The sequence below is a fragment of the Myotis daubentonii genome, chromosome 13 (genome assembly GCF_963259705.1).
Source record: "Myotis daubentonii chromosome 13, mMyoDau2.1, whole genome shotgun sequence".
Taxonomy (NCBI): domain Eukaryota; kingdom Metazoa; phylum Chordata; class Mammalia; order Chiroptera; family Vespertilionidae; genus Myotis; species Myotis daubentonii.
In genome coordinates, this window is record NC_081852.1 from 58,932,412 (window position 1) to 58,946,590 (window position 14,179).

The 14,179-nt window shown below is 55.1% G+C and overlaps 1 protein-coding gene across 1 annotated transcript; it reads right to left on the reverse strand.

Moving 5' to 3' along the window:
• Nucleotides 1-1,898: 1,898 nt before the first annotated feature.
• Nucleotides 1,899-6,329, reverse strand: LOC132214417 (uncharacterized). The gene is made up of 2 exons (XM_059661639.1): nt 6,165-6,329; nt 1,899-4,121 (listed from the first exon to the last, which is right to left on the reverse strand). The coding sequence occupies exon 2, from the start codon at nt 4,067-4,069 to the stop codon at nt 2,846-2,848; it is 1,224 nt and encodes a 407-aa protein (XP_059517622.1). The 5' UTR covers nt 4,070-4,121; nt 6,165-6,329; the 3' UTR covers nt 1,899-2,845.
• Nucleotides 6,330-14,179: the final 7,850 nt, after the last annotated feature.

The following is a 14,179-nucleotide window of genomic DNA, read 5'->3' on the forward strand; positions in this document are numbered from 1 at the left end:
CCTAACTCATATACTCGATATAATCAATTTCTCTAACAGTTTTAAGACATTACACATTCTTGACAAGCTTGATCGATTAGATTCCCTAGTATTTTAAATGTTCATCATAAATGCTCAGACCTGATCTTCCTGAGTGCTCTGACCCTGCAATTTGCAGACCGCCAAACCTATCTTACAAAACCTCTGCGGCTGTGCACGCGACTCGTCGTCTCATCAGATCTTAAACTGAAATGCTCTCTCGCATCCTAAAACCAAACCCCAAGATCCCTGAGACAAAATTCAAGTTAAAACAAGTCGTGGATGCCACATCCTCTTAAGAGTTTCACAGGTTTTCAGTAGCAAACATGCATTTGCAAGGCTCCCATGACTTCTGGTGAGCCTCGCCGGAGGCAGAGAGCAGAGCTCCATACCTTTCTGGTGCGTGTCACCCGTCACCGGTGGCACGATACCCTAGTGTCCCTCCGGAGGGCAGGCAGTGTCCCTGCTGGCGCTCTGCCGGACCTGAGTGTGACCAGGGTCAGAGTTTGCGGGGGGGGGGGGCCCTGCTGAGCCCCCTGCAATCAGAGTCAGGCTCCAGTTTGCAACCCAGGGGTCCCTGCAGCCTCCAGGCATCCTTTACATTTGTTCACGCTCATATTTAACAGAAACCTCTTCTAAAAACTCACAAGTCAGGCGCCCTGGAGTAGAACCCCGAGCTGGCTTCTGTCAGCTGGCCTGCAGGAGTGACCCGGATGACATGCCCCCACAGGACCCCAAGCCAGGTCAGCCACCTGCCCACAGTCCTGTCCCAGGTGTGGCCCTCAGAGGAGTCAACACTGAGACACGCAATTTGCTGACTGTGGGTCTCATCGGTGAGGTGCGTGGTGTGGTATCCGGGACCTTGAGTCCAGCTCACAGCCCAATGGAGTCTCTTGAAGAAGGTATAGCAGCTGGTGAGGCTTTAATCATGTCAGATAAAATGCCGAAAGTCAAACACACAATTCTTACCCATACAGTGTGTGCCAGGTCCATGGGCTCCCTGGCGAGGGCCCCGATGATGATGGGAACCGTTTCAAGGAAAATGTGAGAGATTCCATGTGTTCATCTGAGAAGAGACCTGGACCCTAAGAGAGAGGCCACGCTGGGGACAGTGGCACAGTGGGAACCAGGGCTTCGGGGTCATCCTTTTATGGGTCAGACATGTGCAACCTGTTGGTCCTCTACAAGCTGACCTCCCCTGGCCGCCTCCCGCTCTGCTCCCCACTTCCTGTCACATCCTCCAGCCCTTCTCAGTAAATCACAAGCGTAACCCTCAGATGCCCATGTCATCAAGGTCGTTTCAAGGTCACATGCCCTTCTTCATCAGGCAAACACTCACTAGAGCCAGGCCTGGGGACACAGGGATGGGATCCAGGAGGTGGAGCCCCCTCTCAGGTCAGTCATCACAGCCCCTCACCGAGGTTGCTGTCCCAGAGACACACGTCAGCTTGTCAGGTCACAGAGCAGGCTCCCCTGCCAGGCGCCTGGGAAGGAGCTGCAGGAAGAAAGAGGAGCCTGGGACTCTGGAGGGGGTGATCTGAAGGAGGCCGGTTCACGAGGTGACTCCAGGCCTGTGCCACGGTGCTCAGCACCTCCCAGAACTGCAGGATCCTGTGGGACTGGGCAGGTCGCATGTCTGTGTCACGCTGAGAGTCCACATGCCCAGTCCCACAGGAAGGCCACTCCCAGGGCAGTGGGACGTTAAATGAGGAACGACATTTGTGACTCCGCAGCTACTGCCTGGGCCTGGGCCTGGGCCTGGGCCTGTGGGAGGGGGTGAGGGTCAGTTTAGGGCCAAGCAGGCAGCGAAACCACAGAACCAATGAGCTACTCTCACCAGCGTAGCATCTGGCCAGGGCCCACCCAAGGCTCCGCAGACTTCAAGTCTGGCCGGTCATCACCTGCCAACTGCCCTTTCACAGAGGGTAGCCTGCCCATGTTACCCTGGGGCCAACCCTCACCTCCAAGGTCCTGCCTGTGCTTGGGCCAGAACAGAGAGGGGTCCTGGGGAGAGGTGTGAATCGTAAGGTGTGGGGATCTCACTCTCCGGGGGGCGCAGCTCAGGGAGGGCTCAGCCTGCTGCTGCTCCCTGCTCTGTCCCCAACGTCCAGAACCCCCGGGGACGCTGCCCTGTTCCTGTGGGATGACTGGCAGCAGCAGCGAGGATGAGGAGGCTGCACCACCATGCTTGGCCAGGGTCCTGGGAGGTGCTGCTGCAGCCCCCGCACACCCTCCCCAGGAGGGAGGATGAAGACAGGCTGGGGTCTTTATTTCAGAACCTGGGGCCATGCAGAGCAGAAAGGGCTCACCGGTCTGGAATCAACGGCCACAGACGCAAATCTGACCATGCCCAGTACAACCCAGGTCTCCCATTTCCAGCCAACGATGGCTGTGGCAAGCACCCTGCAAGCTCTCAGCACTGAAGGCTGGAGCGCAGCGTGTGTGTGTGTGTGTGTGTGTGTGTGTGTGTGTGTTTCCAAGTCCCTAGGGATTGACCTGTTCTCATCTCCGTGTCCCAGAACGAGGGGCAGGTGCCTGGAGGAGCTGCATTCTGCTCTGGCCCCTGGACATCTAGAGAGGTGCAGGCCAGCCCTAAGGGTCTCTCAGGTAGTTTGACCAAAGTCCCCCTCCCCAGTCTGTTGGGACAGAGCAGTCACCTCTGCCCTCAGAGCAGGCAGTGCAGGCTGCCCTGCTTGGCACAACTAACCAGAGGTGAGAGACAGCGCGCCAGCCAGGCCTCACGGCAGCCACGTCCACAGCACCGGCCAAGGGGCGGCTGGATGTCCACACAAGGCCCTTCCACAGGCCCTCCCACCGCCACATGGGGTTAACCTCTCTCCAGCTGCACAGAGACGTACTGGCAGAAACACAGGCCGGGCTCCAGGTGGCCCCGGGCGGCCGCGGTGTCCTCGCAGTGGGGGAAGTCTGCCTGTACCAGGCAGCACGCATAGGCACAGGAGAACTGCAGCAGGGCCTTCCGGAACAGGGCCTCGCCCTCGTGGGCCTGGAGGAAGGTCTGCCTGCAGTCCTCCAGCTGCACGAACACGAAGGACAGCTGGTTCAGGGTCTGGCAGCCCATCAGCACCGAGTGTGGCGCCAGCAGCAGGTTGGCCTCCCCCACCCTGAGGTCCAGCTCCTGCATCTTCCTCCTCGAAAACCTTCTGAACCAGCACAGACTGTTAACTGCTAAGACTATGCTGAGGAGGCTGCAGAACACAGTGGTGGTGATTAGCAGGAACTGCAGACCTGGTGTTAGGTGCGTAGGGTCTGAAATTATGATAATCGATAACAAGAACAAGACGGAGAGAAGAATGAGGAAGATGCCGAGCAGGATCCTGCAACCCAGATACCGGAGGCAGGACCTGGGGGACTGTACCCCATTCAGGATGCCCACAGCATGCTTGTACACCTCGGGGTCCGGCAACACCTCCTTCAAGGGGTCTGGGACGCTCAGGGTGCTGAAGGTCCCCACCTTCCACGACGGCAGCCTGTCCCTGTTGACACAGTTCAGGGTCAGGAGGGTCTTCCCGCTGTAGAAAGAAGGGACCGGGCGCGGGCCGGGCAGGGATCGCGCCATGCAGTGGCTGGGTGTGCACAGGAGCCGCACCACCTTGCTGTAGAAACGGCTGTCCATGGCCTCCAGGTAGGTCAGGTGGCTGAGGTGCAGCGGGACCTGGCAGGGCCGCAGCAGGACGGGGATGACCGGCTTCCTCTCCAGGCAGTAGCCAAAGAGTGACAGGTCGGCCTCGAGCAGGCACCACCTGCTCTGCACAAAGTCCTGGCTCAGCACCAGCAGCACCTTCTGGCTCTGATGGATGCACTCAGCCATGTTCTCCAGGATGTTCCTGCCTGGGGTGAAGTCCCGCTCGTGCAGGCAGACCCTCAGCCCCGCGTGGTCGGCTTCCAGGCGGCCGATGAGCCCATGTGTCCACGTGGCATCCATGCTGCTGTAACTGACAAACAGGTGGAACTTCTCGCTGGGCTTCAGCAGGGGGATGGCCATGGCTGCACCTTTCTCCTCCGAACTGGAATCCATGGAACTGGAATCCATAGGCGCTGCCCCTGAGCTGCTTTTGTTCTCCCACAGAGAAAACCACCCCTGGCTGCAAGAGATCAGGGCAGACTCATTATGTAGAAAGACAAGGCCAACCATCCATAAAGGTGGAACCAGGTCCACAGCCTGCAGCAAGCAGCCTGGGAAGCCACAAACAATACCTGTGATGCCCTAACGGCTGGCCCCAGCCCCAAGCAGCTTTGAGGTGGTAGCCTCCGCTGTTCTCACCTGGTGTCTTCACTCATGTCCACAAGACATTTGACTTTGAAAGGGGTGGGGCACACAGAAGCCACACTTTCCAGTCCTTTCTTTTTCCTCCGATGTGGCTCATGAGGTCCTGGGAGGTTGCTATAGACCAGGGGTGGGCAAACTTTTTGACTCGAGGGCCACAACGGGTTCTTAAACTGGACCGGAGGGCCGGAACAAAAGCATGGATGGAGTGTTTGTGTGAACTAATATAAATTCAAAGTAAACACCATTACATAAAAGGGTACGGTCTTTTTTTTTTTTTTTTTTAAGGCGGGCCGTAGTTTGCCCACGGCAGCTATAGACTGAATGTTTGTGTCCCCCACCAAATTTGTATGTTGAAATCCTAACTCCCGATGGTGGTAGGAGGTAGGCCTCTGGAAGTTTATTAGATCCCGGGATGGGGCCCTCAGGATGGGGTTAGTGCCCCTGTAAAAGAGGCCCCAGGGAGCTCTCTTACCCGCCTCCCTGTGAGGACACAGCCAGGAACCAGGAGGTGGGCCTTGCCAGAACCCGCCCATGTGGGCACCCGGAGCTCAGCCCTCCAGCCTCTAACTGAGAAATGAATGTTGTTGCGTAAGCCGCCCTGTCTGTGGCTGTTGAGGAGCCCACGCAGACCGAGACAGGACCTCCTCTACAGCACTTGCTCTGGGAGGAGCAGTCACACCTTCCAGAAAGCACTAGAACTTTCTCTACACAGCTCAAGACCCTCGAATAGAGATTCTGCAGCTCAAACACTGTGAGCCGAGGGCTGAGCTTGAACTGCCTTAGTTGCGGTCTGTCTGCTGTCTCCCCAGGACTCACCGCTGGGGGCTTGCTCAGTGGACCCAGCCAGTGGTCCTGGCTTCAGAGCCAGCTCCGCAGGCACCAGCCGGCGATGACCCCACTCTGCCTGGTGGTCCCCAGCTGAGAACCTTCCCCACTTAGGCCAGCAGCATGGAGCCATGAGGAATGCTCAGCCGGCCCTGTAAAGGCCCCATACCCTCTCACCGGCCCCTCTGGGAAGCAAAGGAGGAGGAAGCCCATCTGCCCATTCCCCACTTCCCCAGCGTCCCTGAGCCCCACCTGTCCTACCTGGCCGCCAGGGGGAAGGCTCCTGCATGGGATGAGGAAGGGACTCATTCCTTAGCCCAGTGGTCGGCAAACAGAGCCAAATATCAACAGTACAAGGATTGAAATTTCTTTTGAGAGCTAAATTTTTTAAACTTAAACTATATAGGTAGGTACATTGTTATTAACTTTTTTAGGGTACTCCTAAGCTGGCCTTTGCTAAAAATGTCCTCAATCTGATTGAGGTACGGTCTCTGAGATCGACCCTTTCCAACTCTCCCATCCACACTCATCTTGTATACTCGTTTCGTCTATCCCCTTTCGTTCATCCTCTCTATATGTTCACCCCCCACTTCTTCTAACGCCACTTCTTCAAAATAGACTCACCCAAGCCGAAAACTGACTTCTGCGCATGGACCACGAAGTTTCAATCGCCCTGTACGTGTGCGCCCGCACCTTGAATTTTGTGGAAGAGCCACACTCAAGGGGCCAAAGAGCCGCACGTGGCTCACGAGCAGCCGTTTGCCGACCACTGCCTTAGCCCACTCAGCACAGCACAGCACAGCACAGCAGGAGTCTTTGCAAGAGGCCTCCAGGCCCACCCTTTCTGCCCAGCGAGCCCACATGCCCTGTCCCTTCCAAGAGGTGGCAGGTGAGCATCACGTGAGCAAGGCTCTGAGGGACATGGTCGGAAAGCCCTCCCTTTGCCATTCGTCTCACCGAACAGTAAGAGCAGGTGCTCCTCACCCATGTCCCAGCCCTCCGCCCCCCGCAGCCCTCCACACAGAAATCTCACCAAATCAGGCGCAGACTGGCCCCGAGTGCGGAAATGTCTCAGGCTCTCAGGCGGCAGCACTGCCCACCTGTCACTTCAGTCCTCAGAGAGCTAGTGGGCAGCCAGGGGCCCTCCCGCCGAGCTGTCCCAGACAGAAGGCAGTTTGTGAACTACGCTTTCCAGAAACCTCTCTGCTGGAACTAAGAGTGGGAAATGAAAGAGGAAGTGGGCCATGGGAGGGGCCCGCCTGGGAAGGGGAGGAGTCTGGGAGAAGACAAAAGCCTGACTCAGTCCCAGGGAATCTGAGGCGAAGTGGCCAGGAGCTCTCAGAATCTGTCAGCAGCTGATGCTGGGCGTTCCCAGGGCACCAGAGCTCGAGTTCCTCCAGCGGGAGGCAGGCACAGGAAGGGCCACTGGGAGCCGGGAGCTCCTGGTTGGGTTCAGCGGAGCACGTCCAGCCAGGATCAGAGTGAGAGTCACCCTCTGTGTCCCCAGGCCTGGCTGCATCCAACAAGGGAAGATTCTGGGTGACCCTCCCCAAACAGCCATACTCCGGTCCAAGGCCAGGCAGCAAGCAGCCTGGAACCCATGCCCCTCCTAGTGGCACCCCCAAACCCATCCACAGCTTGTAACTGGCCTCTTCACCAATTCTGCTGAGTCACCTGTGGATGAAAGGGGCCACATGCTGACCTGACAATCTCAGGAGAGGCCTGCATGGCAGTTTTGCAGACTCAGAGATCTAAAGTAAGCACAAAGGATGGTCTGAAATTAAACCTTAACTAAAAGCAGTTATGGTGGGCAGCCTAAGCCGATATCTTCACTGATAAGGTCAACCTTTACCGTAACTGAGCCTATCTGTCTTTTTGCATCTATGATAACATGTCCTTGGGATGTCTGGGTCACTTATGACTTCCCTTTTTATGGAGCCCCTGGGGCACAACCAGGTGTGCTGGGTCCCAGGACAGATGCCACAAATTCCTTCATCATCATGTTAATTGTTCCTGCACCCACCTAAGTATGTGTCCATCATTTTACTTTTTATCCTATCACAGAGGTTCCCCCGCTTCGCTTAATCCCACCTCCTTAAGTCTGTCACCAATGAATTTCATGTATAAATACGGATGTAACCCTGCCATTCTCCGGAGCACTATCTCAATTCGTTGAGGTTCTGCTTCCTGGCATATGTCGACAGTTTGGCTCCAATAAACTCACAAAAATTCTTTACAGGTTCCAATGGTTTTTTTACGTTAACACACCCAAGGGACTGGCCATCTGTGTCCCTCTGGGCCCTGCCTCAGTTTCCTCATCTGTTCTGCAGAGGCTGATGGGGGTCCGAGGTGGATTATGCCTGCAGGCATCCAGGGAGGAAGGGAGGGAAGCAGGCCAGCTGGGAGGGGGGCAGGGGTGACGTCAGGGAAAGGCGTCACTGCTCTTTGCTCCAAGGGGAGGGTGGCTGGGGCATAACTCACAGGCTTCAGGGTGGGTGTGCATCCATGGCTTAGTGAGGCGCAAGGCTGCAGGTGAGCACCTTGTGGGCCCTCTCCACTGTGGATCTGGTAGACCCACCTGGTCCCAGGGACAGAGTCTGGGGAAGTTCTGGGCCCTTGGTCCTGGTGGCACAGACATGGGGACATCCTGGAAGCCCCTCACCTAGCGGTTATGCAGATACAAACCAGGCAGCTCGGTTTGCAGGGCCAGGGTCCACCAGGTGCTGAGTGAACCCTGCAGCCAGAGGGCCTGTGGTGGGGACCAGCTCTTCATGGGTTCACTTGGAGCCAACACATCACCCTTGTGTGCTGGGTCCCTGGCCTCGCAGGTCCACTGGTGGGAAGGTCCAGGCCGTGGAGCAGAGGCCCACGGCCCCATTTTGAAATGAACAGAAAGCTCCGGGAAGAGGCCGTCCCCTCTGACTCCCCTCCCTCATGAGTGATCTGGGACAAGTCCCATCCTGCTGCGAGTGAGAGGGGTAGGCATTGTTGGGTTAGGGCAACCATCCCCACATCCATCCTAACACACATGAGTTTGTGTGCTTTTGTGTATGTGTGAAACTTTCCATAATAAAAATACCTTAGCCCTGGCCTGTCCACTGAGCAGTGGATAGAGCGTTGGCCCTCAGACTGAAGGGTCCTGGGTGTGATACTGGTCAAGGGCATGTACCTCGGTTGCAGGCTAGATCCCTGGCCCTGCTTGGCAACCATATGATGTGTCTTTCTCACCTTGATGTTTCTCTCTGTCTCGCCCCTTCCCTTCCACTCTCTCTAAAAATCCATGGAGCCCTAGCTGGTTTGACTCAGTGGTAAGAGCTTCGGCCTGTGGACTGAAGGGTCCCAGGTTTGATTCCAGCCAAGGGGACATGCCTAGGTTGTGGGCTTGATCCCCAGTAGGGGGCGTGCAGGAGGCAGCCAATCAATGATTCTCATCATTGATGTTTCTATCTTTCTGTCTCTCTCCCTTACTCTCTAAAATCAATAAACATATATTTTTTAAAAATAAAAATAAAAATCAATGGAAAGATATCCTCGGGTGAGGATTAACCAAAAAACAAACAAACAAGCAAAATACCTTAACAGGAAACAGGAGTGATGAGGAGGGGGAAGGGAACCTGAGGGTGGGGGAGTGAGATGGAGGCAGTGATGGGCCACGTGCTTGGGGGTGACTATTGGAAAGTCTGGCTGGATACACAGGTGCACAGACAGACATCTTTCGACCCAAATGGACGTGAGCCTGAAGCCGAAACCTGAATGGAGGTGCCAGGCTGCTTTGCTGTCTCAGCTGCCAAGAGCTGCTTCCAGTGGTCCTGGGAGGTCAGAAGATGCTGGGACGGAAGCCATTGCCGGAAGCTGAATTCCCAAAGGGTGGTACTTCCAGGGGGAAGCTGGGCTGGAAAGAAAATCCACGCAGCAAAGGCCCATGGCAGGCTATCCTGTTGGCTTCAGCCCAGGTCTGGGGGCTGCATTCACGGTGGACCTACGTGGAGGGCTGGGTTGTAATTTACTGTGTGGCTCAGCAAGCAAGCGGTCCTAGGTCCCTGACAGGAGCAGCCCACGTGCCTTCTAGAAGAGTGTGGCCCTCCAACCACTCACTGCACAGGATTCCACCACAAAGCCACCCAGATGTGAACTCACAGCCAACGCCACAGAATATATAAGCAGGAAACGAAATTCAGCAGGAACAGCCGACTCAACAATCTTTAGAAAGTGAAATTAGAGGCTTTACAGAAGAAATACTTGTGTTTAAAATCTGGAGAAATAAAAGAACTGAAAATACAAAATAGGGTCAAATGCATTTTTAAAAAGGCAGGCAAATTTGAAAAAAAGAATAAAATAATTTTTAGAAATAATGAAAATATATTTACTGAACATTAAACACTAGGACAGTTAAAAAACATTAAATACAGCTGGAGAAAAAAAAAATGGGGATGTGAAAGGTACAGCTGAAGAAATGGTCCATAAGGCAGCGTGGGGGACAGAGATAAAAGATGGAAGATGTAAGGAGGTTAGGAGACCAATAGATCGCAGTGAGAAGACCAGGCCTATTTTTATTGGCGCTCTAGAGCGGGAGAAAGTAGGGAGATAGCAATATTTGAAAAAGTAGCTGCTAACAACTTTTTTTAGAATTACTTTTAAAAAATTGACCTGTATTCTCAAAAAACACAACCTATCCCAAACAGAAATAAACAATAGAAATAGTGTTCAACTTTCAAGCCACTGGCAGGGAAATAATTATTTTTTTAAAGTATCTAAAGAAAAGCAGAGGAGGAGAAAAAAAGAAGCAAAGACGCAGTGGAGAACATAGAAAGCACAAAAAGGATCCCACAGCTAAATCCAAATAGATTAGCAATTATATTAAATATCAAAGGTATTTAATATATGAGTTACAACAGAGAGATGCTCAGATTGGCGAACAAGTAAAATTCAGCTACATGCTTTTAGAAGAGACGTCCCTTGAACACAGAAACGGAAGAATAGGAAGTAAAATGGACATTTGTCCAAGAGCATACGGGCCCGTCTCAGAGGGTGCATAGTAGTCAGGGCTGGACGAGGAGCTGGGGCCAGGTAAGGGGCAGCTGGAAGGACGGGGTCATGGGGAGCCAGGCCCCAGAATTGGGGAACCTCCCTCCTGCTGGGCATGGGAAGTGAGATTCCCCCTTTACTCCCAGATCTCAGACTCAGGGTGGAGGCAGGGCTGGTGGAGGGGAGGGGATCTGCAGAAGGAAGGACTAGGACAGAAGGGTGGCTTGGCCCACAGTGTTCCCGAAGACATTCCGTTCTACGACCCTGCTCACAAAATAAGATGGCGTATTACTCACCATGGCCAGAAAGTGGGAACAATCCCGAGGCCTACCAACTGCTTCAGGGCAAAGAAAATGTGGAAAAGCCACACCACACAACAGCTGGGAGTCCGGACACCTGCTGTGCATGCGCGTGCGGGGAGCCCTGGAAGCAACCAGACACCAAACAGCACAGCGTCCGATTCCATTTACAGGAAACATCCAGAACTGGCAAGTCCGCGAAGACAGAAGCAGATTCATGGTCACCAGGGGCTGGGGGCGGGGATGTGGAGTGACAGCTGCTGGGGATGGGGGTTCTTATGAGGATGACGAAAGTATTCTGGAGTTAGAGCCGCTGAAATGTACACTTTAAAAGGGTAAATGGCCGAACCGGTTTGGCTCAGCGGATAGAGCGTCGGCCTGTGGACTAAAGGGTCCCAGGCTCGATTCCGGTCAAGGGCATGTACCTTGGTTGCGGGCACATCCCTACCGCGGGGCGTGCAGGAGGCAGCTGATCGATGTTTCTCTCTCATCGATGTTTCTAACTCTCTATCCCTCTCTCTTCTTCTCTGTAAAAAATCAATAAAATATATTTTAGAAAAAAAAAATAAAAGGGTAAATGTTATGGGTATATGACATCTCAACTGGAGAAAAACCCCAAGACGGCACTTGAGGAAGAAGTTAGTGGAGCCCTCTGGTAACCAGAGCCTTGCGCACCACCGCTGGTCGCTGGTCACACGCAGGGCCTGGGAGATGCTGATCTTGCTGATGCTGCTGGAATCCAGGGAGAGGAAGTGCCACCTGCTGGAGCCGAGCAGCCAGTCCCTCTGAGCCTTTCCGTGTTTTATTAAAACCGAGCCAAGAGGGCTCCGCCTCCATGGGACCGGGCTTTCTGTTTCTGCTGGGGTTGCAATTCTCTGCCTCCCCTGGCCCTGGGGACCTGGGAAACACCACCCCCACGGGCTTGGCCAGCCACCGACCAGCCTGTCTGTCCTGCTCCATCCTGGCCTTGAATCTCGCTTGACCACTCCCTCCCGAGGTTGGTGGTCACCCCTCCTCATGAAGGCTGGACTGCATGACCTCAGCCCGCGGCCCTCTGAGCCTCTTTGGACAGTGTCTGGACAGCCAGAGGAGCTGCAGGGGGTAGGTACTGGGACCCCACTGGCCTACAGGACCCAGAACTGGCTCCCCCTGGGCTCCCAGGGCGCCAGGGCCCCTCCTCCTTCACACAACTCACTTCCAGGGCTGCAGCCACACCACGTGCTCTGTCCCCAGGTTCACCCCCTCAGCCAAGCCTCCATTCCCTCTGCTGGTGCCCTACCGCTCTCTGCTTCCGGATCCCAGGTTCAGCCTCAGAGTTAGGCCCCCAGTACGTCACCCTCTCCCCAGCATGGGTGCTACACCCCAGCTCACTGGCCCTGACTGGCTGGGCCCCATGAGGTGGACACTGTGTCTGTGTCTGGCCCCAGCCTGTCCCTCCCCCCTCCCCCAGCCCCGCCCCACTCAGCGCTGCCTCTCACTTTCTGGCTCCTGAGGAGCCATCGCTGTGGTGAGCGGGACACTCACTTCCTCTCTGTTCTCAAGGCCACAGTGGGATGCTGCCCCCAGCCCCAGGTCTGGCATTTCCTGGCGAGCCAGGCAGCACAAGTCAGCTTTCAGCCAAGCAGAGACGCTGGGCATTGGGCTGGGTGTCCTCCCTAGCCACAGCCCTGGGGGCACAGAAGGAGCCCTGGGCAACAGAGAGATTCCCATGATTGGGGTGTCCCTCTCGGCACTGGTCGTTGGTCTTTCTCCTGGGGAAGACTCACCAAGGATTCACGCCAAGGATTCAAGGATGTCTACTGCCCTACCAAGGTGCCATGCAGACACCTGTGGCACCATGTCCAAGTGTAGGACAGATAGGGGGACAGGCCAGGGCCAACCCTGGGGTCAGAGGACAGGAAGGACATGAGGGGTTCCTTGTCTGTGGGCCCCAGCACTGTCCTGATGCACCCCTGGGCAGGCTGGTACCGACCAGAGCAGGACCCCATGAGTCTGAGTGCAACTTTAGAAAAACTGAAGCCTTAACCAGTTGGGCTCAATGGATAGAGCATCAACCGTAGACTAAAGGGTCCTGGGTTCGATTCCGGTCAAGGGCATGTACCTTGGTTGCGAGTTCGATCCCAGTAGGGGGCGTGCAGGAGGCAGCTGGTGGATGTTTCTCTCTCATAGATGTTTCTAACTCTCTATCCCTCTCCATTCCTCTCTGTGAAATCAATAAAATATATTTTTTAAAAAAAAAAGAAAGAAAGAAAAGAAAAACTGAAGAGTCCGACTGGTGTGGCTTCGCGGTTGAGCATCGACCTCTGAACCACGAGGTCACATTTCCATTGCCGGCCAGGGCACATGCCTGGTTGCGGGCTCATTCCTCAGTGTGGGGCATGCAGGAGGCAGCCAATCAATGATTCTTTCTCATCATTGATGTTTCTATCTCCCTCTCCCTCTCCCTTCCTTTCTGAAATCAGTATATTTAAGAAAGAAAAAGAAAAGTTGGAGAAAAGGCCAGAGCCCCACGAGCCAGGCTGGAGCAGCTGCTGGAGGGGACACTGGTACTGAAGCTCCTGGGGCAGAATCCCAGCCAGTCCTGACGGGGCTCTGCCTGGGGGCGTGTCAGCTGCAAACACCAAGCGCAGCCCTGCCAAGAGCCTGGCAGCTCTGTGCCCTCTGTGAGGCCCAGTGCCCACCGCCCCATGGCATGATGTTTCTGCCCCTTCCCCATGCCAGCGACTCCACACACATCCACCACCTGTAATGTGGGCCCAGCCAGACACGAGGGTGGGATAGGCTCTGTGGGCATCCCCCCACCCAGAGACAGCTCCTGTCCCACCAGGGACAGCCCCCCTGCCCAGGGAATGTGCTCTCGGGAAGTCAGGGCCTTAGGGTCACAGCCCACAACCAGCTGCAATGTCCCACTAGAGCCAGAGCAACACCGTGCCCACCTGGCTCCAGGAGAACACCTGGCTCTGGGGCTGCGGGGACCTTCCAGCTCAGGGTGCTGGGGCTGCCAGGGATGGCACTGGCCGGTGTCCATAGCAGGCAACTTGATCTCGCTACCCTTCAAAGGAAATAATTCATTCAACATAAGTGAAGTTACTTCCGCTGGAGACACAGATGTGGCACGTGAGTCTCCTGTGAAATTGGAGGTGATCCCATGTGGGCTGCATCCTCTCTGATCACTGAGGGGGAGGGAGGGGAACAGGCCCTCAGCCACATGCCCCCACCTGGTGAGGAAGAGCCCGAGTTTGGTGGCCCTTGGGCAGCCTGGAGCCCCAGGAATGAGGGGCTGACACATGGGCAGCACCCCCGCTTTAGCAGGGTTTAGAGCAGGGGTGGGCAAACTTTTTGACTCGAGGGCCACAATGGGTTCTTAAACTGGACCGGAGGGCCGGAACAAAAGCATGGATGGAGTGTTTGTGTGAACTAATATAAATTCAAAGTAAACATCATTACATAAAAGGGTACGGTCTTTTTTTTTTTTTTTTTTTTTTTTAGTTTTATTCATTTCAAACGGTCAGGATCCAGACCGCGGGCCATAGTTTGCCCAGGGCTGGTTTAGAGGCTACAGAGGGAGCATGGGCAGGGTCTCATGATGCTCAGAGGAAAGGGTGGCAGGGCCTCAGGACTAGCCTGGAGGAACCCTCATTCTTTGAGCTAGCCACTGTCTCCTGGGTGGGAGTGGGGGGGGGGGTGGCGTGAGCAAAGTTGTTGAGAGCTGCCCTCGCTTTGC

Excerpts from the sequence above, each read along its gene's own strand:
- LOC132214417 (XM_059661639.1), bottom strand. The coding sequence starts at position 4,069 with ATGGATTCCAGTTCCATGGATTCCAGTTCGGAGGAGAAAGGTGCAGCC.